The 24,076-nt window shown below is 40.7% G+C and overlaps 3 protein-coding genes across 7 annotated transcripts in view; 1 reads left to right on the plus strand and 2 right to left on the minus strand.

Moving 5' to 3' along the window:
* On the minus strand, positions 1-14,846 carry CMC2 (C-X9-C motif containing 2). The gene is made up of 4 exons (XM_059046062.2): positions 14,759-14,846; positions 8,252-8,367; positions 3,911-3,982; positions 1-386 (listed from the first exon to the last, which is right to left on the minus strand). The coding sequence occupies exons 2-4, from the start codon at positions 8,330-8,332 to the stop codon at positions 300-302; spliced, it is 240 nt and encodes a 79-aa protein (XP_058902045.1). The 5' UTR covers positions 8,333-8,367; positions 14,759-14,846; the 3' UTR covers positions 1-299.
* The window catches only part of CDYL2 (chromodomain Y like 2), a 332,309-nt gene extending 316,871 nt beyond the window's left edge, over positions 1-15,438 (minus strand). The window contains exon 1 of the mRNA XM_067020087.1: positions 14,759-15,438. Within this exon, the coding sequence (XP_066876188.1) occupies positions 14,759-14,932 (174 nt within the window). The 5' untranslated portion in view covers positions 14,933-15,438. The remainder of the gene's footprint in view (positions 1-14,758) is intronic.
* CENPN (centromere protein N) overlaps positions 15,205-24,076 on the plus strand; it is a 21,020-nt gene continuing 12,148 nt past the window's right edge. For 3 of the 5 annotated variants that reach the window (XM_059046055.2, XM_059046057.2, XM_067020091.1), the window contains exons 1-5: positions 15,205-15,279; positions 17,843-18,023; positions 19,486-19,531; positions 21,382-21,441; positions 21,742-21,818. In XM_059046055.2, coding sequence (XP_058902038.1) covers positions 15,248-15,279; positions 17,843-18,023; positions 19,486-19,531; positions 21,382-21,441; positions 21,742-21,818 — 396 coding nt within the window. In that variant the 5' untranslated portion in view covers positions 15,205-15,247. Of the gene's footprint in view, positions 15,393-17,842; positions 18,024-19,485; positions 19,532-21,381; positions 21,442-21,741; positions 21,819-24,076 lie in introns of all 5 variants that reach the window. The other 2 variants (XM_059046058.2, XM_067020090.1) reach the window with 1 other exon arrangement.

Raw genomic sequence — 24,076 nt, forward strand, 5'->3', positions numbered from 1 at the left:
TATGATTAGAATCAATGATTTTATTGAGGGAGATAAGTTACTCAAATGTCAACGGGCCGTAGGCAAAGGGAACAAACGCGTTAGAAGTCTCAGGTGCGCTGGAAGAGGAGAGAGAGTACTAACAGCTCTGCCCAACCAACATTCCGGATCCAGGGCTTCCATACTTCTCCAAGGCTCGATTTCTCATGGGTCACTTTCCATTCAAAGGATTCTGAAGACTAAATGCAATGGATTCCTTCAGCTACCACCCAAGAGTCTTTGGGTCTTCTCTCAGCCAAGGCATCCAATGAAAATACGATCTATTTTTCAGATTCCTCTGGAGGATTAAAAAGTCTCTTTCGCATTGCATTGCCACGCTCCCTGCTCTTGTTCCTCTTTTCCATGTACTAGAAAATAAAAGGAAGGGGGGGGGAGAAAAGAGACAATAGATTATGTCATCATTTACATACGTTAAATATGTAGATATACTTGCAAAATAAAAATAACATTTTTACTGACAAAATTTCTACATGGCTCTTATTTCACTGAACCTGAGATTGGAAACAGTGACCTTAGAGGCCATCTAGTAAAATTTCATTCAATACAGTATAGCACCTAACTCCTAATAGGTGCAGAAATATTTGCTGAGTTAATTTCCTCCCAAAATGTGAACTCAATAAATATTTAGGATGGATGAGTCCTGTCCCTGCTCTCCAGAAGCTCACAATCTAGCGTGTCATCTAACCTCTACTTGAACACTTCTAATCAGGAGGCTCCCTACTTGTTCCAGAGCTTCTCGTGTTGAACCAATAAGTGTTTCCCTATAAATTCTCCTACTTCCTTCTATTTCTCCTTGCCTGCTACAATCTTCCAAATATCTGATTACAGGTAACCCACTCACTATCTCTTACAGGCTGAACGCTGCTGGTTTCTACAGCTGTTCCACAGAACATAGCTTCTGCCTTCTAAAGGTTTATCTGTAAAGTGCCTTTTATACAACACTTTAATATGAATAACCCCTTATAAAAAAATACCACACCAGAATTAAATACTCTAGTGCTCTAAACAAAGTCCGGCAGATATGGACTACAGTGGGCCTACTAGTTCTTATGACCTAGACGTACCATATTTCTATAAATATTGCCAAAAGAGTAACTGGCTGTTAGTAACCATATTATACTAATGGTTCCTATGGAAACTTACAGTCAGCTGAAGTTCCTAGGATTTTTTCATCATGAATAGTCATCAAACCCAATTCTCCCCAAATCCTATGTTTCTGTAATCAGTTGGATCTAAATGTAGTTTTCACCTTGGAGGATTTTAGCCTAGTATTTGGATCTGGCCAGCAGGTTATAACTAACAGGAAACCCAGAGCCTGACGCTGAGAAAAAGTACTTGTTTAAAGCAGAGAAACTTGAATATAAGTGGTTTCATATCTGTACATTTACATGCTTATAATATATACACCAAAAAAGACATATTTTAAAGGTGCAAGAGGGGTCCTTAGGCAGAGTGGAAAAAAAGGAAAAGCAAATTCAAGTTGAAAAAAACTGAGTATATGTGAATAATTGGACATCAAAATCTTTCAGCTGTCAGAGATATGGAAAGAAGCCACAGAAACAAAAGATTAGTGACAGAGCACTAACCAGTGGCTGCCCTCCCCTGAGTCCTGAGATTAACACCTTGGAGTTACTTCATCTTCTGGGCCAGTAAGCTCAAATGTAAGGAGTTGGGCTAGATAATCTTTAAGAAGTTTTCTAGGTCTAAAGTTTTGACTGAAGAGTTCTAACATATCTTCTGGAATAGTAGCAGTTTTCATACTTTTTTTTTCCTCATCAAAGGACCATTTCAAATAACAGATGAAACACCAGGTCCCTTTAACCAAAACATTCCTTTTAACCGTCATACATTAATTTTCTTCATAAGACTGTTGGGGGGAGAGGGGAAGGGCGTTTCATTGCTTTAAAAGGTTAAAAAAAAAAGCTGTAGAACATGGAGGGATACCTGCTCTGAGAAAAATATTTGATATCCCTCTTTAATCATATGAAGCCTCCAACAATCAGGTTCAAAGGAGGGTCTTATGCGTAAGTCTTCAGAAGACAATACTCTGTAGCAGGCCAATAGAGTAAGTCATAAAGCAAATTAAAACAGAGTCTATATTAAAATACATATAACGGTATCTCCAAAGGGAGTCAACATGGCCCCTGAATAAAAGAAGAAAAAAAAAGGATAACTATGATGTTATTCACAAAACGCCACCAAACAACGCAGATAGCATGGAAGGTCAATTAGCCAAAAACCAAACCAAACAAAACAAGTAAGAGAGACAAAAGAGGATGCTGCAAAAGTAGTATTAGCGATTATTTCAATAAAAAGAACAAAAGCAGCAACACAGCAGCAAAGAGAGGATCAGAAAGAACTGGCCAGACGTTTTTTCTAGTTAAAAGCTTCAAAGAATGAAGTACTTAAACGACACATGAAGGAAATGGTAGGAGGAGAGCATTAGAAGCAGTAAATGGGAAACTGGGAAGCATTAAAAGCAGAGAGGAAATAAATGAGCACAGGTTTGGAGAATTGAAGGAGGAAAGAACAGACAGAAAAACATCTATAAATCAGGTAATAAAGCAATATAAAAAACTACATAGAGGACTTCGAAAGTAGTCAAGGAGAAAACCTGAAATTTATACGAAAACAAACTCAGACAAGATCAGAAAAATATCTACACATTCTTCTACCGAATAGGAAAAAAAAAAATTTCATATGAGGATCTAATCACCAAACTAATGGCAAAATCACTGAACTGTAAGGGCAAAAAAAAATCTAAACTTAGGAAAAAAAGCTATCTTATACAACTGAAAGCATGTAAGCAACAAGCAGCTACACCAAATAAAACACTATGGGTTTTCTTTTTCCATAATCTTACTAAAACAGGAACACAGCCCTAGGTTTAGTTTCCATATAAACTACTATTTACACATGATGAAAAAACTCTTTTCAAAAATCAGTTTAAAACACTTATACCCATTTGTTCACACAAAGAAAATTATTAGAACTCCAGGAAGTTTTTCAAACAGGAAAGATGCTGTAAAGGGATTCCAGGAAGGCGGGGGTGGGGTGGGGGAGAGCCCCAAAGTGGAAAACACAAAAAAAGATTCATAGATGCTGAATGACTTCAAATATCATATCTAATACCTTTCAATATGAGGCTCATAGGGGAAAAAAAGTTCAAAAGTACAGAAAACGCAAATTGGAGAGCAGATTTTTAGTAGTTATATATTTTTAAAGGTTCTGGACCTAAAATATCTGATGAACAAAACAGAAATGGAATTAAATTTCTTTTCAAAGATTTAAAATGCACTCTGTTCAGTTTGCAGTACCTGCAAAAAGACAATAAACTTTGGCTATTTGCCCAAGTCCAAGTCATAGCCTAAAACTGTATTCAGGAAACGTGTCTTTCCAAACAAGTCAAACTAGATCTCTATGGGTTGTGCATACTGTAATTATAAAGAAATTCAAAATTTTAAAGCTGGAAAGAGCCTAAGTCTAGCCTCCTCATGTTATACAAGGAAATTGAGGCCCAGAGAGTTTTAGTTACCTGCTATAGCTAAACACTGACTGACAAGTCTTTCTGCTGAACAGATTCAATGTCCTAAACCTTAAAAATTCATCCAAAGGAGTTACAGTGACTATTGTAAGATAGTTGTTTTCATTTATGTACATGCAAAAAAAAAATCAGCAGTGTCCCAAAAGTGTCCCCAGAAGACACTTTCATTTCTCCTCTTGGTTTTAGGGAAAGACATACATATAAAGTCAATTTTCGGTGTTATACAAAAATTTGCAAAAAACTTAATAATGGCAGTAATATATAATATTGTTCCAAGATGTTCTTTTCCATTGTTCAACCATTTCCATCCTTTAACATTTTCCTTACCTCATTCTTCAAGCATTTTCTCATCTCCCGATCAAGATCATTGCAATGACCAAAAAATTTCAGAATGCTGTGCTAAAAGGAAGAAAAGGCGTAAAATATTTCATCCCATAATATGCTAAGGTCTCTGGAACACAGAATTGAAACACTTATTCCTACAGACATGGGTTTAACGGGTCACCTTGTCAATAAGCAAACAGTTAATAGTTAAGCAAATAGTTAAGTCACAAGTATAAAATATACAAATAAACAGGCTTATCCTGGCATTCCTACAAAAGAGGAATAAATGCTCTACAGGTAGAAATGAAAAATAAAAAGACTTTTCTCTTGTAAAAGAGAAGACTATTAACCTGCCAAAACCTCACAATGACCGAGTGAAAAGCATTGTATTACCTAACACCCTTTCTTTAAGGGCATGTTATCCATACTCTGTCATAGAGTGATGTCAAAGGGAAGTGTAGCCATATTGACATGACCAGTAACTTCCTTCACGAGCAAACACTTCTGTCCCATAGAAGAGTTTCTTATGGAAAACTTGGTGCCAAAGCCATTTTCTCATTTGCTTCCATTCAAAATGTCATCAAAATAAATTAGAAACACATAACACTATTATTAGATGGCCTGTAAGGGCCACATAAACAAGCCACTAATTCATAATATAAGAAAATCAATGTCTGAATTCAAAGTCTGCTTTGTTTGAAAAGCAAAAATAAAAATCTTCTAGTGGTTTCAAGTCCTGTGACTATTATCATGGCAAAAAGTATATATGCTCCAAAGCAGATAAAGACTGACATCAAGAACCTGAATTTTAGTAGGGCCATAATTAGTGTGTTTGCATGTCACGATTTGTAGGGGTAGGTCGGACAGCATGGTGATCTCCTATGATGACACGCCGTAAATGCTGAACTTGTAACAATAAGCACATCTTTTCCTTTTCTTTCTAATGAAGGCTTTCATGGAAACCAGACAACACGTAATTAGTAATAGTCATGCTACTTCTTTTTTCCCTGTTTCTTCACCACTTTAAATGTACTTTTCTGGTCCACATTGAATAAATGGTCAGAGTTTTTCTGGCAAGCATTTAAGATCTCCTGCTGATTACCTAATTACCTTTTCATGGTAAATATTTCCTGTGTAAAACTACCTCCTTGACAACAAACAGGGACAATGCTTTTTCACACACCTTTTGGCCAAACAGAAATACCAGAAAGGGTTAAACTTTTAGAATGTAAGGCAATATTTCATAGTTTAGTTTATATTTATTCATATCATCCCATACACATACATTTTATTTTAAAAATTCAAGACAAAAACTAACTTATATTTTCACTTTCACCTCAACATTAGCCCAAATGAGAATTATACTCTTGTGACATTATGTGAAAAACAAACCCAAAACGCCCCAGTGGAGTTGGTAAAAGAAATGCCCACGGACTGTACTTCTCTTGTATACACGTGCATAAGCCTCCAGTGCCTGGTGTCTGTTTCTAGAGAACAAACTGGTAGAGCAACTGATTGAATAAGTGAATCAATTAGTCAGTGTCTGGAAGACAGTGTCCCAGGCACTAGGGAGACAACAGTGAGCAAGGTGGACCTGCGCCCTACTCTCATAGCTCGGAATCAGAGGAAAGAGACAAATCATGAAGTGATCGCTATAAAGCAGCGGTTCTCAAAGTGTAGTCCCCAGGGCTACCGAAGACCTTTCCAGGGGAAGGTAAAATCTATCTTCCTAATAATTGAAGATCTTACTTGCTTTGCTCACTTTCATTCTCTCACAAGGGTACAGTGGATTTTTCCAGAGGCTACATGAAGTGTAATATCACCACAGATTGAGGGCAGAAACAGATATGAGAATCCAGCTGTATTCTATTAAACCAAACATTAAAGAGAACTGCAAAAATGCAAAAGCAATGTCACTCTTTCCACCGTTTTTTTGTTTTGAAAAATAAGTTCTTTTTAATGAAAAATAACTATTAACATGTAATGGGTTTATTATTATAGTTTTTAAATAAATTCGTATTTTTCAGTTTCTCAGTTTTAATTTCTAATTCACTAAATATTGGTAGATATGGTCCACATAAACAAAAGTTCTTTGGGGTTCTCAATAACTTTTAAGAGTGTGAAGAAGTCCTGAGACCAAAAAGTGTAAGAGTAACGGCCATAACGTAGGAAATCTATTATGTACAGTATTACAGGAGTACAGAGAATCCGGGCCAGGAAAGAAAAAGAAGAGGAAATGACAAATTAAGCAGAATAAAGCCTGGAGGATGACAAAACCTGATCAAGCAAATGAGAAGTTGAGACAGTGAGGAAGGCTCTAAGTTAAGCAGAGAAAAAAAGCAAATACAAAGGCTTAGAAGACAAAAACATGCTCCAGTACAACTGCAGACAAGAACACGCAGGAAGGATGAGGGATGAGGGGGGGACGTGTAGTCAAGCCCAAGAATAAGTAGGGGCCAGAACATGAAGGCCTTGAAACACAAAGAAATTTTAGAGTTTATTCTACGGGCAAAGGGAGCCATTAAGGGGAACAGTGATTAAACTTACGTCTGAGAGAGCACTCCAGATGCAGCATGGAAAGTGAATTGGGACAGAAAAGAGGAAAAAACATTCATGGGACCAGGTGGCCCCAGTAAGATAATGTTGGAATCAACTGGTGTTAAGAACAGACATATAAATCAGTGGAACAGGCTAGAGAGCCCAGAAGTAGACCCATTCACATATGGTCAACTGACTTTTGACAAAGGCACCAAGGTAATTTAGTGGGGAAAGGACAGTCTCTTCAACAAATGGTGCTGGAATAACTGGGTATCCGCAGGGAGAGAAATAAACTTTGACTCATACCTCATACCATACACAAAAATTGACTTGAATCACAGACCTAAATTTTAAAAGCTAAAACTATAAAAATTCTAGAAGAAAAAATAGGAGAAAAATCTTTGTGACCAGGAAATATACAAAGATCCTTAGAACACAAAAAACATAAACAATAAAAGAAAAAACTGGTAAATCAGACCTCATCAAACTTACAAACAGCTCTTTGTAACACATCTTTAATAAACAAGGATGTTACAGACTGGGAGAAAATATTCACAATACACTTATGAGACATAGGACTTGTATGCCAAATGATAAAAAGAATTCTTACAACTCAATAACAAGACAAAACAACCCAATTTTAAAATATGGGCAAAAGACGTTATATGAATGGCCAATAAGTACATGAAAAGATGCTTAAAGTCATCAGTCCCCAGGGAAACACAATTTAAAACCAAATAATATACTATGACACATCCAGAGAATGGCTAAAGTTAAAAAGACTTACAATATCAATTCTTATTAGTTATCTATTTTATACATATTAGTGAATATATGTCAATCCCACAGTATCAATTCTCAATCTAGATGTATGGCAGAAATAGTTTGCTGAAAAGTATATTGTCATCAACAACATTCTTTGAACCAGTATAAATACCTGACTTCACAGGTCATCGGCATTCCTTACTATCTTACTTTTAATCTTAAAATTTTACTCATTTAAATAATACTATTATTGGAATCTGATATATCTACAGTTTATGAATAACATGAAGGAAATAATGCATCATACAAAGTTAAAGAAAAACACAAATGCTCCTTATAACTGTGTCATACATCAAATACATGAAAAAACCTAAATATTTGACATTGGGAAAAATATCAGATTAATTTAACGCATTCCAAAAATGGGCTTATTTTCTATTTTGGTTTTAACCATGGAATTTTATTTCCATTCCACTAACAACTAAGTAAACCTGTCAAATTAGGCCAGCCATAATTTAAATCTAGTTAACATATAATTATAAAAAATGTTTCACGGGCTTTCCTGGTGGCGCAGTGGTTGAGAGTCCGCCTGCTGATGCGGGGGACACGGGTTCGTGCCCCGGTCCGGGAGGATCCCACGTGCCGCGGAGCGGCTGGGCCCGTGAGCCATGGCCGCTGAGCTTGCGCGTCCGGGGCCTGTGCTCCGCAACGGGAGAGGCCACCACAGTGAGAGGCCCGCGAAAAAAAGTTTCAACTTCCTTTAGACACACAACTGTAGAAGTCAAGGAACAAGGAACAGGGACTCTAATTACTATATATCATTTCAGAAGGTCCCTAATAAATTACCATGCTTGATTTCTACTCATCATAAAGGGAAGTGGTTTCTAAAAAAATCACAAGCATCAACTGCTAATCTTTGCTAAGCTAAGACCCATAACTAAGACATTATCATCTCCTTCCATTAATGGAGATGACGTTTTACATCGATGTGCTATACCTAGGTTTCATTTTTGCTTTATGGCCATTTTTCTGAACTCTTACATTTTTGTGACATTCCTTAAGCAAGTTAATCAAGACGTTGCATTCTTCAGTATGCAAGTGTGGAGATAAGTCAGGATGCATCTTTAGGAGAAGGAGATGGAGCACAGCAGAGCAACCTGTGGATACAAGAGTGTCTTGAATATGTGTGACTGTACTTGTTAATGCGACCTAAAACTATTTTCAGTAAGAACCTGCAGTGACCTTTATCAGAAAAGAATGCTGACCTTAGGCAAATTATTAAACTTGAGCCTCAGCTTCCTTATCCAATGACTTAACAGATTTGGTAGGTTATCAGGAGTGTTTAGAGAATATGCAGGTTCAGAAAAAAGCGGACTCCTCAAGAGACCCAATCCTGGAAACAGGTGCTCAAGCAGAAACATCTTGCCTATATTAATAAGCCTGACTTCAATTACTTTTCCCACATTCCTGAAATTGATTACAATTCATTTTGTTCGGATGAAATTCTACCAATGAAAACAACTGGCCTATTAATCCTTTTTAAATGTATAAGGGTTAAAGGGCCATTAGTCAGTCTCACATCAGTGTGAAATAATGTAGACTGCTTTCTTCCTAACTAACATCTGCCTGAAAAAAATCTAACTAAACCATGAAGAGAAACAAGGAGATATGGAAATTTTTTCTCAAATTTAGCATATATACTCATAAAACGCAATTATTACAATGAAAACAAGAACCTAAAATCCCTGAAATTAAGTTTAATTGCTTCATTTCACAAAGAAGAAAATTAGCAGCCAAGGTCTAAGATAAAACATCATTTTCAGGTGTTTGCTATATTTATGCAGCACTATTCACCTATTCTTTTCTTAAACCTATTCTTTTTAACTCAGAAAAGATTACTACACATACACCAGAATAGCTATAATCACAAAATCAGACAATACCAAGCACCGGTTAGGATGTGGAGGAAAGGGACCTTACTCATTGCAACTGGGAACGCTAAATAGTACAGACACTTTGGAAAACAATTTGGCAGTTTCTTAAGAAGTTAAACACAAACTTAACATATGACCTGGAAACTGCATTCCTAAGACCACACCCAAGAGAAATGAAAACATATATCCCCACAAAGACTTATATGTGAATGTTTATAGCATTATTCATAATAGTCAATACTGGAAACAATCCAAATGTCTAATAATCAAGTAATGGATAAACAAATCGGTATATCTATACAATGGGATACTACTACCTAGCAATTAAAAAGAACGAACTTATACTTGTGCCAACATGGAGGAACCTCAAAAGCACTAAATTAAATGAAATAAGTCATATTCAAAAGACTGTAATGTATGAGTCCATTTAAATGCAATGTCTAAAAAAGGCAAATTTGTAGAGACAAAAAGCAGATCAATGCCTAGGCCCAAAGGTGAGAGTGGGGATTAATATGCAAATGGCACAAAGAAAACTTTGGGGGACGAAAATATTCTAAAATAGGATTGTGGTAATGGCTGCACAACTGCAGAAGCTTACTAAAATCACTGAATTCACTTAGAGTGAGCAAATTCTATGGTATGTAAACTATACCTTAAGAAAGCTGTTAAAAAAAGTTCCAAGAAATGCAAACTGCCCATCAACCTCCCGCTCCCAACAAATAAAATCCTTAAAAATGACTAAACAAATAATTGCAGAGAATTATAATACACCTACTATTTCAGATTTCAAGCGATAAAAATATCAGAAGATCACTGTTCCACTGAGTAACTACTAAACACACACACACACACACACACACACACACACACACACACACACCACAGCTAAAGATCACAAATCAGGCCGCGGTGCCAAGTAAGTATTTGAGTATTTGAAATGGAAACTGGAAATGCAGCCAAGTTCAAGTTCTGTCTGCCTGTCACTGATGACAAAGTCTTTTCAATGATATAAAAATTTTGCCTCAGAAAAATGAGGTCTCGGGCTTCCCTGGTGGCGCAGTGGTTGAGAATCCGCCTGCCGATGCAGGAGACACGGGTTCGTGCCCTGGTCCGGGAAGATCCCACACGCCGCGGAGCAACTAAGCCCGTGAGCCATGGCCGCTGAGCCTGTGCGTCCGGAGCCTGTGCTCCGCAACGGGAGAGGCCACAACAGTGAGAGGCCCGCATACCGCAAAAAAAAAAAAAAAAAAAATGAGGTCTCATACAGTCCAGCAATTTAAGTCATCTAATATTATACCAGTATTATATACCTACACTTATGTATATATTAGTTATCCTGCTTCTGCCTTGCTTATTTTTTCTGAAGGGAGATGTACACTGGTTTAGTCACCTAGAAAATGCAGTTAACATTTTATTTTGTAAATATATTTGACAAAATATTTTTGCATATTTCTATCAACCAGCCCTCAAATGTGCGCTTTCACAGTTCAGAAACAAGCTTCTGATGTACTGAAAATGACCTCTCATTGGTACGGTAAAACTTAAGAACACACTTGGCCGCTGAGATAAATATACACATGCACCTTGTATATAAGCATAAATGTATACCAGGATACATATTTTTCCTCCCTCCACAAGTTTACTTCAAATATGTACGTTACTGTACACCCAGTCACGGCACCAATAAAGCGTCTTCCTGTCTACCTACTTATCCTAGGTGATTGTGTCAAACAAGAAAATAGTTTCATACGGTTTCCTTTTCCTGTTCTTCTTGGTGAAAGCTGTGACCTAACCTAAAGCTCTACACACTTACCTTATCCCTTATCTAACAAATTCCTTGCTTTATCAATCATTGCCCTCTTGCCTCCACCCTATCTTTTCAGTTAGATATTCTCTTCTTCCCCTTTCCCTCTATCTAACGATTTGGGTAACTGTTGGTGTATATGCAGATGCACTGCTGTACTCTTGGGGGTAATATACAAAACATAAGTCTACAACAATGGCATTGTTCTTAGAGCACATTTAAATGAGTGCTGACACCTTCCAGTAGTCATCTTTAAAAGCTTATTCTAGTAACACTATTGTAACTCAAAGTAACGTTTTATGAACTGAATAAAAGGTAAATATATATTGCATATGCTTATTTTTTTAATTTCATCAAAGCCATAAGAATATATCCACATTATTAGAATAGAAAATAAATTTCTTGAACACTTACCACGTGCAGGCACAAGTCTTAGAATCCTCCCAATAACTGGAGGAAGTAGGTACCTTTTTAAGCTCAGTTGAACCATAAGAAATAGCTTTTTCATAGGTCAAAATACGCATTACTCATATTTTCATAGCAAAACTAAGCCCCGGGTCACACAGTAAGTGACAGAGTTACTACCCAATGTAATCTCCCACCGTGACAGATTTTTTTCCGCATTCAAAATAGGAAAGACATGCCTTCCCAGCAGTTTGTGAATGAAATAAATTCAGATAGAAAAAAACTATTTTCCAAAGCACCTCTGGTTAGCTACAACTTCAACAGGGACTAATTCTAGGCCTAGGTTCAAAGAAGTCAATGTAATATTAACCTGTATTATTAGAAATAGAGGATCTGTCTACATCAAGAAAAAGAAAAGTATTGTGTTTGTCCTGATCAGCCATGTCCAAAATACTGACAATTTGAGTACCCCCGGGGGGAATGCTCAGGATGGAGATGGCTCTGACACTAGGTTTAAACAGGAAGCCATTCATGAAATTGGGAATATTTATTAACTTAGGGAAGCCCACAACAGAGGAGAAAAAGAACAGCCTTGTTAAGTACGACAAGTAATGGAATTGAAGGGAGAAGATGTGGGTCTGAAGGCAAAGGCTGTGAACACAGCTATTCACAAGTTATCACTTTGGCTAACTTAATCTGAGACCTAACTCTCTTCTTCCATAAAATGGAATTAGCTCTTGACCTGTATCACGAGGTTTAAAATAACATATGTGAGAGTATCTGAAATAGTGAAGAGTGAGTATGACAAAGGTAAAGTATTATTAGTATATCTGAAATGCCCTGTCACCTGACGGGAAAGGCTGAACTGAACTGACTCTGAGATGTGTCCGAGGACAGGACTGGAAACCAAAGTGTGGCAGTTACAGAGGCAGCTGTCATCTTCCTGGAGCTGTCCAACAATGAAACAGGCTGCTGGGTGAACTTCTCATTTATCTGTCCTAATGTGCCCAAGAGACTGGCTAAGTTAATTAAGGATGTCACAGAGTATATTTTTTCCTTGCATCCTTAACCTTTCTTCTCAAATCTAAGTTCACAATTAAATTTCAGCCATTCCCAAAAATAAAATTTGCCCTCAAGGGATAAACGCTTGTTACCACTGATAACACAGAAAACAATCTCAAAAGGCAGCACCAAGGTAATTATGAACATCAGCCGCACTACTGAAGCAAAGGGGAAGGGAACGTTCATTGGTGACAATGAACGTTGTCATTGTCAACGGTATTTGCAGTGTATGGGTATTTGCAGTGAGAAAGAGAGGGATAAATTCCACTCAAACTGTTAGTACTTTAGTTAAACACAAAACTTCAGTCCCACTTTTACACTGACATTTAGAAACCCTCAGAACGGTTTACTTGTCACAGTTACAACTCCTCCTTCCCCGTGCCAATCCCAGCCACTTCCTCCGGTATGCACACATTAATATCACAACAGTCCACTTAGACTCTTAAAAATGTTCATCTGTGACAATTTGATATTTTGATAACTGGCTGATAGGCCCCTGCAAAGCAACTGTAGCTTTTACTTGGGGGTAAGCTGGGAGGGTTGAAGCAGTAGGGTGCCCTCACTAAAGATATAAAAACTATAGTCTTATTTTATTCACTGCTTCACCTTATTCTACCAAGACCCTGAGGTAAAATTTTTCTAACGAGTATTTTATGATAGGCAGAAGATTTCAACCACCAGGTGGCACAATTTTAGAAAATAAAAAAAACAAGAATAAGAAATATATTAACTGGTGAAGAAAAGGGGGAAAGCATTCTAATAACACACTTCGGCAGATCTGTGATCACAAGGGGGAAACCCTATATTTTAATGCCACTTGGCTTTCTTTAGAAAGATTTTGCTATTGTGTGGCCCCACCAGAAAGAAATTTACACTACAGTTATAATTTCTAATGTCATTTTAAAACAAGGCCAGAAAAGCTCTTGTTCAGAGTCTGAAGAATCTGTTCTCCAGGAAAAATGATAAAATAATACTTAATGCTTTCTAAAAGATATTTTTTAAGTCTAATTTCAGAAAGCACCAGAATTAGTTAAATGAGTGTTTCTTTACTTCAAACTGCACCATATTCAGCAGAGGTAGCAGACATAGCAGGGGACTACTTACCCTACCCACTTTTACTTATCACAGCTGCAAAGTCACCAAATCTAAACAGATGCTTTTGAGTAAGTGACAAGTGCTCCCAGAGTATAGACCATGCCCCACAGCTACTGAGAGCAACCCACATAATTTGTTAAGGAATGCGCCCAGGTGCAGCTTTCCTTGAACTAATATTTATCAGCACTTACTTGGTGCTGAGCACTGTGTCAGATCACATGAATTTCAGGGGAAAAGAAATTAGTCCATGAACGTCAACGAACACACAGGCTAGTGAGGGAAGGGACATTCTCCTAAATGCACATAGTAAATGCCCAATAAATGTTTGTTGAACGTTGAATATAGGATTACCATGGATTTGAGAATTGATTCAGACATCGACATAGTTTTTTTTAAAAAAAGGTGGGAAATGAGGGTCACTTTAAATCAACCAAACAAGTGCAGAAGCCTGTGTGGATAGAAAAGGAGACACAAGCGGTGTCACAACAGAATTCCTTTGCCAGAGCAAACTTCTTTTATGCATTTAAGTCTTCAAGTGAAGGCTTCCAGAACTCGGATTTACTGAAGACTCTTCATAAACCACTTACTGTGAAACGACAAACTCAGTAATCTTGAAACCCAATAAACGAGATTTGAACGTCACTTTCCTTGAAAAGCGTACTGAGGGTGATCTTACTGGATTCTCGCATCGCAAGACGGATTGGTGGGAACTTCCTCTGAAGCTGAGATACGCCCTAACAGGCTCCCACCTACCACAAGCAAATCCTAAACGCCTGGATACCCAGTAACAGTAATAACCACACAACTTACAGAGCGCTCACCGCGTCATACACGGTGATCAGAGCTTCCCTTCTCACAACCGAAGCGCTGGGTTATACCCATTTCACAGGCGAGGAGGCTGACGCTCGGGGTGAGGAGGAGCTCGCCCAAGGTCACAGGCTCGAGAGCGGCGGCGAGGCTGATTCCCGCAGACAGTGAAGGTCTACACCGAGGCCGGCTCTCAACTACCAGCGCGCGTCCCAGAGAATGCCCGAGGGCGGGGAGCTCAGGACGACTCCAAAGCCCCGGCAACACCCAGCGCAGTGGTCCCAACCCCCCAGGCGGGCGCGAAGTCCCGGCAGGATGGCACACAGCGGGTCGCGCGAGTCGGGGACCTGAGGGGGGACAGGTGAGGGTCCCGCGGCCTCCCCTCACACCTCGGCCACGAAGAGAGCGCTCCTCGGAACGGCCCGGACCCCCGAGACTCACCCGACTGGCGGCCACACCCGGAGAGCGGAAGCGGTATTCACCGGTGAAGACTCTGCATCCAAAAGCCGGCGGCCAGGGCGCCAGAGCCTGGGCAGCTCCGGGTAGCGAAGGTTCCGCGCCCTCCACGCCTGACCCTGCTCGGCCAGCCCCCACCGCTCGCCGCCCGATGCGCATGCGTCATGCGGCCTGGACAGGCCCATTTTCTGCCGCTGTAGGGGGAGGGAGAGCGAGTCCGCGAAGGCGCGGCAGAGCCTGAACTTTAAGTAGAACCGACGAGCCAGATTTCGTGGCTGGAATTAAAGCATTCAAACAATATTCTCTGCTAAGAAGAGTGAGGCGGGGGCTCGGCGAGTTTCACTTCCGTCGCTCTCCCCATACGGTCCCCTGTGCCGAGGGTACAGTCCAAAGTTTGGGCTCCGGTGGGCGGGGCTCCAGGGCGGCGGGAACTGCAATTGGTGGCTTTGAAGAAGCAGCAGGCGGGAACGGCTGATGAGGAGAGAGCCGGCCGGCGATGTGGGACGGTAAGAGGACCCCTGACGGCATGGCATCGGGCCCCCGAGCGTGGCGGGAGCCTTGAAGAAGCCACGTCCCACGCCTCTGAGGCGACTCTTTCGCGACTGCCGCAAGTCCCAAGGTGCGGGATTAGCCCTTGGTCTCGGGCCGGAGGCTGGGGACTACGGTTGAGGCTGAGCTGAGGAGGGCGGTGACGCTGGTCGTGACGTCACATCCGCCCGTGGTGGGGCGGGGCCTCACGTAGGGACTGCGTCAAGGCTGGATCCGCGCCGAGCTGTCACCGGCTAAACTATCGCAGCCCTGGGTTACTGCTTTCCCCAGAGTTGAGTGTTCTGGTTTTTGGTTAACCTTGGCGTCCGTCCTTTTTAGTCTTTGCAGCCTCTCGCATTACTCCTGCTGCTCCTTGTGGCAGCTCTTAGGCTGTGTAGATTTCCAGGAAAGTTATTTAAAAGGGACCTTTTTTGTCACGCGTTCATTCGGCTGTTATATCTCGAGCACCAAGCCAAGCACTGTGCCAAGCGCTCAAATGTAAAAAGAAATTAGCTAATCACAGGGAATCAGAAGAGTTTATTCAAGGGTTTTCCAACTTTATTGATGAGATTGCGTGGACTCTTTCCACCAGAATTCTTTAGAATGGCATTCCCAAAGTTTAGCCGGAACTAAGACTCTTAGTCTTAAAATGCAAAAATCTCAGGCCCTTCTCGGTCCCCCACACCACCACCCCCACACCACCCACCTCCAAATCGTTGGAGCCCAGGAATCTGCATTTTAAAAACCGCCACCTCCAGTGTTTTTGATGGGAGACGTTGGCTTGATATTGTCACCGACTGTTGGACCCTAATCCTTCCCAGGTTGTTTACCTCCTCAGGCACGGCTGCTTCAGGAGAGTCTCTAAGACTTCATTCCACAAGTATTTCCACTAGACAGTTCTTGGGCTGACACTGTTCTAGATTCTAGGAACGCAGCTATGAATAAGACAAACATAGTTCCTGCCCTAGTGAAGCTTAATCAAATATTTAATGCAATAAAGTAATCAATAAGCAAGATAATTTCAGATAGTTCTGTAAAGACAAGGTGGGGAAGTAACTAGATTGGGTGGTCAGGGTAAGTCTCTCTGTGAAGAAGTATGACTGAGACCTGAATTACAAAAGCCATGTGAATATGTGTAGAAGAACGTTCTAAGCAGGGGTCACCGCAGATGCAATGGCCCTTAGCTGAAGGGATCCTCTTGTAACAGAGAAAGTAGAAGGGCAGTGTAGCTGGAGCTCAGAAAGCCGAGGAGAGAGTGGTAGATGACAGGGAGGCAGGAACCAAACCACGCAGGGCCTTGTGGACCATGGTGAGGATTTTCGTCCTGACATTAAGGCAGGTGGGTCCTGCATCTGGACAAGGAAATGAGTCAGGCTCGATTTCCATGATCCTGAGGCTGCTCCCACATTCTTAATTCAGTTATTTTTCTCTCTAAAGAACTCCTAATCATTACTCTTTATTTTTAACTATTGTTTTTAGTATCTTTCCAAAGCATTGGGCTGGCCAAAAAGTTCGTGCAGGTTTTGCCATAAGATGTTACAGAAAAACCTGCGCGAACTTTTTGGGCAACCCAATATATTCAACTACCCATGTATTTTCAGAAGTGGGCGATGATAATAAATTATATGCCGTGTTCAACACTTAAATGGTAGAAATACATCACAGCCAGGATTCTTTTCGGGGAATCTCCTCTATTTGTCTTTGGAAATCCCATAGTCTGGTGGAAGCAGGTGAGATTGACAGACTGACTTCTGCCTCTAGTCATAAACACAGCCCTTAATGATCTCTGACCTCACCTCCTCTTGTGTGCCTTTTCACTCACCACTCTGACCTCTCTGGAGGCCTCCTTCTCCCTGTCCCTTGAAGGCCCCGAGGCTTTTGCACTTGCTCTTCCATCTGCCTGGAAAGCTCCTCTACCATAGCCCCATGGCTCACTCTCCCTCCCCCAGGGACTGGCTCAAATGTCACCTTCTCTCTGAGGCCTGCTCTCCATCCCCACCACCCACTGCCAGCCTGCTCCACTTTCACTGCTTCCTAACACTGCTCCATTTTCTCCTCAGCACTTCTCACTTTTAACATTTTTTGTGATTTTCCTGTTGCCTGTCTCTCCCAACTAGAAAGGACGCTCCATATTGGCAGGGATTTTTGTCTTTTTGGTTAAAGCTGTTATCTATCCCCAGTGCCTAGAAAACTGCCTGGCACACACAGGTGCTTAGTAATTTGATACATGAATCAGTAAATGAGCGAATGATTCACATGTCATTGCCATCAAAAGATCAAAACACTCTAGCCAGGAAAGGAGGGAGAGCACTAATTTTTAAAAACTCTAAAACATATTTAAATGTACGCTTAAGGAGAAAATAATTTAATCCTCCTGTTGGAACACTGTTCGCAGACTGCCCGAAAAATGGTAAACATTTGGGTGTTTGACCTACAAATCAAAATTCTGGCTTAACATATCATGCTGAAAATTCACTAAGTTACACTTTTGTGTTTGGTTAATACTTTATTGTGCTGTTTTTGGTTTTGTCTTTACGAAAGTGCCAAAGAGATGGATGAAACTGTTTCCGAGTTTTTCAGGAGGACCATCTTGAAAATCCCAATGACTGAAATGATGACAATACTAAAAACCTGGAATTTTTTGTCTGAAAATCAACTGCAGACTGTAAACTTCCGGCAGAGAAAGGAATCTCTTGTTCAGGACTTGGTTCTGCTTTGTGAGGTAAGTGTTCAAAATGATTAACCTTGAACATGACGCTACCCTTTGGTTTTTTTTCTTTCCTTTCCTTAGTCCAAAAGAGATGTAAGGTAGCTGCTAGGCTGTGAAGTTACGAGGGCTACCTACCACTATAGCGGAAAAGGAACTAATTTTTTTTTTTAATTTACTTTTGGCTACTTTGGGTCTTCGTTGCCGTGCGCGGGCTTTCTCTAGTTGCTGCGAGCGAGGGCTACTCTTCATTGCGGTGCACAGGCTTCTCAGTGCGCTGGCTTCTCTTGTTGCAGAGCACGGGCTCCAGAGCGTGGGCTCAGTGGTTGTGGCGCATGGGCTTAGTTGCTCCACGGCATGTGGGATCCTCCCGGACCAGGGCTCGAACCCGTGTCCCCTACATTGGCAGGTGTTAACCACTGCGCCACCAGGGAAGCCCCTCCTCATTTTTTTTTTTTTTTTTGCGGTACACGGGCCTCTCACTGTTCTGGCTTCTCCCGTTGCGGAGCACAGGCTCTGGACGCGCAGGCTCAGCGGCCATGGCTCATAGGCCCAGCCGCTCCGCGGCATGTGGCATCTTCCCGGACCGGGGCACGAACCTGTGTCCCCTGCATTGGCAGGCGGATTCTCAACCACTGTGCCACCAGGGAATCTCCTCATTCATTTTTAAATAAATATACTTTATGACCCAGCAATTCCACTTCGAAATTTACATATATGGAAAACATAATAAAAAATGAGGTGTATGTAATATCATAATTGATAAACATTTATATACCTAGTTATAGATATGTAAATATCTATATATAAAGATGTTAACTAGCATTGTTTACGCACAGAAAATTGGAAACAACTATAATTAGGAGATTAGAGAAATAATGATACGTCCACATAAAATATTCTTTAACCATTAAAACGAATAAACTAGATCTTTCTGTATAACACTGAAAGAAACTATATAATATGTAAACATATAAATGTGTGTGTATAAAGCAGTGGTTCTTAGCTGGGATGACTTTGTCTCCCAGAGGACACAATGTCTGGAGACGTTTTTGGGTGTCAAAACTGTGAGATTGGGGTGCTGCTGGTTTCCAGTGGGTAGAGGCCAGGAATGCTCCTTTACATCCTAGGGCAGCTTCTACAGCACAGCTTTATCTGACTCAAAATGTCACTAGCACCTGGCTGAGAAAACCTAGGATAGAGGAAATCTAGACGGATACCATAGATTTAAAAAAAAAAAAAAAAAAAGTTAAAAGTGATAAATGAGGATTAGATCAGGAGAGAACAGTTGTGAGAACCTGTAATGAGACACGAATCAGAAGGTGTGTTATTTAACAGGAGAGCAGAGGTGGGAGACAGGTTGTCAGTAAAGTACCGAGAGGGCCCTCATCTGCTCTAAGCAATACTAAAATGTGCTGTAGATGGGGTAGAACCACACCTATCACATGATTACTAAAAATGGTATATTCTCTTTCAGGAGAATCATGCAAGTCTCAACGATGCAGCCCTTTTAGACATCATTTGTAAGTTTTGGCGATTTGTATTTACGCTTAACCAGTCCAGTTTCATCACAGAGGCAGTTTTGTATGTAACGGCTCAGATTCTAGAGTCAAGTTGACCTGGTTTCATATTTCAGCTCTGTCACTTACCAGTCTTGTGTCCTTTGCCAAGTCACATGACCTTTTTTTAAGCCTCAGACTTTTCCTAAGTAAAATGGACATAACAACAGCTTCTACTTCACAGGATTGTTATGAGGGTTAAATAAGATAAGACTTGAAAAGCCCTTGGCACAGTAAGTGGCATACAATAAGCACATGGTAAGTGTTTGTTAGGCTTTGTATTATTATTAACAGAATTTGAAAATAGATGTCTGCGAACATGTTCTAATTACAGTGCAGCTTGTAAGGAATGTAAGGATTAACACTGACAGCACTTGCACATAGTGTGGTCACAGGGGCACGAAGTGGGAGAGGCACACGTGGCTCTGGGGTCTGCATGTGCAACTAGAAGGAAATTGGGCCCCCGGCTAAGACAGGAGACACTAGAGGTGGACCAAGCTTGTCACAAATATCATGGATTAGTCTAGCATGTGTTCTATTTTGAGGAAATGTCTGCATTTGTATTTAAGTCCTTGCCATTTATCATGAACTTCTACACAGTGTTTAAAAGAATCATTAACTACAAGAAGTTTTTAATCTCCATTATTACGATAACAACCTTATTCAAAGATCATTTAGCAGGCCGTCTGAACTCTGAAACACAGAACCAAGGAAGAAAATACCGGAAAGAAACAAAACCCTTTGGATGCTATCTTTCAGGGCAGGCATCACATTATACCCGATTACACCTGTTTGGGACAGAACTGGATAATCAAGAATTGTCAGGCCATTGCCATAAATGGGGTGGGATGGGGAGACAAGGACGCCAAGGCACCAAGAAAAAAAAAAAAAAAAAAAAAGACACAGGACAAGAAAAGTAATAAGACAAAGGCACAGAAGGTTGGTGCCCTTGAGTATTGGGGCCAACAGCCCCTCTTATGGGGTGCAGAGCACCTTGGTCCTAGGTCCAAAGACACAGGGATGCAGACTGAGGTCAGCGCAGGGACAGAGTAAAGCCAGGATGATAATGTGTTGGTACTGAACTCAGTAACTTCCTAGGCCCACCTTTACTCCAAGATACTCTTAAGTTTGTAACTCCTGGAGGGTGTCTTCTATGTCGCACATTCATTCATTCATTCATCAAATATATATGTTTAATGCCAGCCAGTGGCTAGACGCTGGGACGACAGCAGTGACTAAGTCCAGTATCCCACAGGTACAAGCAGTGTACAAAGGAACATCTAAATGTATGCTGTTAATGTCAGGTAGTGGTAAGTACTATGAAGGAAACTAAAGCAGGGCGGGATGGGGGATCGATTTTGGTAGGTTGTTCAGGGTAGGCCATTCTGCACTGTGGCATTTTAGTAGAGACCAGAAAGAGATGTGCAGCGAGCTAGGAGAAGAGGGCTCCAGACTCAGGAAAGCCGATAGAAACACCAGTTCCGGGAGCACAGCATCCCTGGCTTGCTGCATACATGCAGCAGTCTGTGGAGTAGGCCTATGTGGACAGAATAAATGGTCTAAAAATAAATGCTAAATCTCTACTATATTGAGTAATTCTTTATGACTTGTTTTATTTGTCTGGAGTAAATTTAATCCATTTAAAATTTATATTTTGAATAAAGATCTGTATAACTTCATTTGTAAATTACTATTATTTTTCTCCACTTTTACATTATTAAAAATATGTATTTGTAAGCTGAAAGTTCTCTGATATGATAGTTACTTGAAAGTTCTCTGATATGATAGTAATAAGCTCTTCCTCCCTGTCTCAGATACTCAATTTCATCGGCATCAGAAAGTTTGGGATGTTTTTCAGATGAGTAAAGGACCAGGTAATGTTTTCCATTTTTAACTGAACACTTGTATTTGATGTTTTGGCAATTTAAAAATGAGTAGCAGTTTGTTCCTCTTAAGTCTCTTTTCTTTCCAAATGCGGTGATTATTACTCGTGTACGGAAAAATGAGAAATATATCTGGTGATGCTCTGTCAGGGGTACCAGCAGCGTTTGTGTGATTTGATCATTACTGCTCCTTGAGGTTACACCAAATGCTTATCTTCAGGATCTTTGTAAATGTATTGAAGACACTGTAGCTCCCTTGATTCTTCTTGATTTTTCTTTTCATTTTGACAGGTGAAGACATTGACCTTTTTGACATGGAACAATTCAAAAGTTCATTCAAGAAAATTCTTAAGAGAGCATTAAAAAATGTAAGAATAAAATTTATCTTAATTTCCATAAAATTCAATTTCATGGCATCTGTGCACTTAAAATTCACTACTACATTATTTTTTTCAATTTGTAAGAATTTCAGTTAGTAATATTCCATACTGTTCTATTCCATATCAAAGACAAACTCTACTCGGTGTAAAAACTTTCCCCTCCCCTTACCTCTCAATTCAGGGGCACTGCTTCTTGCTCAAGAGCAGCACTGCCTAGTAGGACTGTACAACGATGGAACTGTTCTAGGTCAGCACCGTCCAGGACCCAGGTAGTAGCCACATGTGGCTACTGAGCACCTGAAGTGTGGCTGGTGTGACTGAGAAACTAAAATGTTCGTCATGTTTAACTGTATGAGTTTTAGCTAAGTGACCCTAGGTGGCTCGTGGCCACAATATTAGGGTAGCTTGAGAGCACCGAAGAGTCCTCAGCTGCCAGTCTGTTTCCACAGGTACCACCTCAACATCTTATCCTAGGTTGAGGTGATTGCTTTTTTTTTTTTAATTTTCATTTTATACTGGAGTATAGTTGATTAACAATGATGTGTTACAGGCATACAGGAGAGTGATTCAGTTATACCCATACAAGTATCCGTTCTTTTTCAAATTCTTTTCCCATTAAGGTTATTACAGAATATTGAGCCAAGTTCCCTGTGACATACAGTAGGTCCTGAGGTGATCACTTTTTAACAGCCTCCCCTCCTTCACTCCCTTTCCACCTTACTCTGCCTTAGTCCTCCTTGCACAGAAAGACGTGCCAAAAACTCTGTCCCATTCACCGTGCCCTTGGCCGTCCTCTCTGGCATAGTGGCGTTCCCTCTTCTCTGATAAACTCCTTGACCTGTCTCTCCATCCCCTTACCTCATCCTGTCTCTAACTGGTTCTGCTTTCTACTTACCCACCTGTCACCGAACATATTCCTTTATCTCCTTTCTTATAATGACCCTCTGTGTGTGCTGTGAATCCATCTCCTACGTCTTCATCCAACATAACCGGCTTTATTTTCCTCTGTCCTCTTGCATCCTTAATCTCTTGCCTCTCCTGATTCCTACTCTACTGCTTATAAATGTGCTCAGGTCTCAGTGAAAGTGCATCCTTTCCCCAGGCTCATCCTCAAGCTCTGTTCTTTCTGCCACAGGACTCTTGGAGGGAAACATTTCTTCTCGCTCCTGACGTGTCCCACACGTGGAAGCAATCCCATTGGCCCCTCCTCACTGCCCCCTTCACTTGCCTCCAGCAGGAGCAGGGCCTTAGCCTGAGTGAGAGCAGCTGCCTGCAGGCAGCACCTACTCTGGTCTATTCCTCCAGGGCCGGCTCTGCCCCTGCAGGGAGACCACTCAGAGTGGTCCTGCCAGTTACCATGTAGGCTGCTCTACCTGCTTCTGGATTGGGTATGAGGAGGGCCACTTGCCTGGAGCAAACTTCCCATTCCTTTAATCGCTGTATTTTTAAAAACATTTCAATAACCCTTAAGACAAGTCAACCCGGCCCCTACCCCCAATTACTCTTCTTTGTCAAAAATGTCCTATTTCTCCAGATCAATCTTAGAAACATCTTCTCAAGTTTACAGAACAAAACAAAATCTTCAGCCTTTTGAGTAGGGGTGCATTTATTTTTAACTGTGCCACACGGCTTATAGAATCTTAGCTGCCTGACCAGCGATTGAACCCAGGACCTCAGCAGTGAGAGCGCAGAGTCCTAACCACTGGACCACCAGGGAATTCCCTGCATTTAATTTATAAATTAATTCAAAGAAAACTGTGAACCAAGAGAAGGTATGTCTCCTTTTTTTTTTAAAATTTGTGAATAAGCAAGCACTTTTTTCTACCTTGCTCCTAAGTTCTTATTTTGGATTATATTACTTGAAAACTCTTCTTACCATGAAATTATGAACTTTGCAGACGTTACAGGAGAGTCCTGTCTGGACTGTGGCTGTGGCACATGCACCTGCTTTTTTTTTTTTTTTTTTTTTTTAAACAAAGAGGCTCATTACCACATAACCCCTGGCCAGCCCTCCAGAAGTGTTGTGGATATGTGGTTTGGACCCTTCTGGAAGCAGCCTTCTTATGAAGCTGAACATGACTGGCTAACTCATCTTCAGAAACACTCGCAGCAAACACTCCCACCCTACTTCACCCAAAACAAGAAACCTAGAGAGTCTCTCTCTCTCTCTCTCGGGTCCAGTTCAGAGTTTATCTGCATCTTCTCTCCCAGCACCTTCTCACTTGATGGTCTTTCCTGTCCCTCTT

This window comes from Kogia breviceps, chromosome 18 (genome assembly GCF_026419965.1).
Source record: "Kogia breviceps isolate mKogBre1 chromosome 18, mKogBre1 haplotype 1, whole genome shotgun sequence".
Taxonomy (NCBI): Eukaryota; Metazoa; Chordata; class Mammalia; order Artiodactyla; family Physeteridae; genus Kogia; species Kogia breviceps.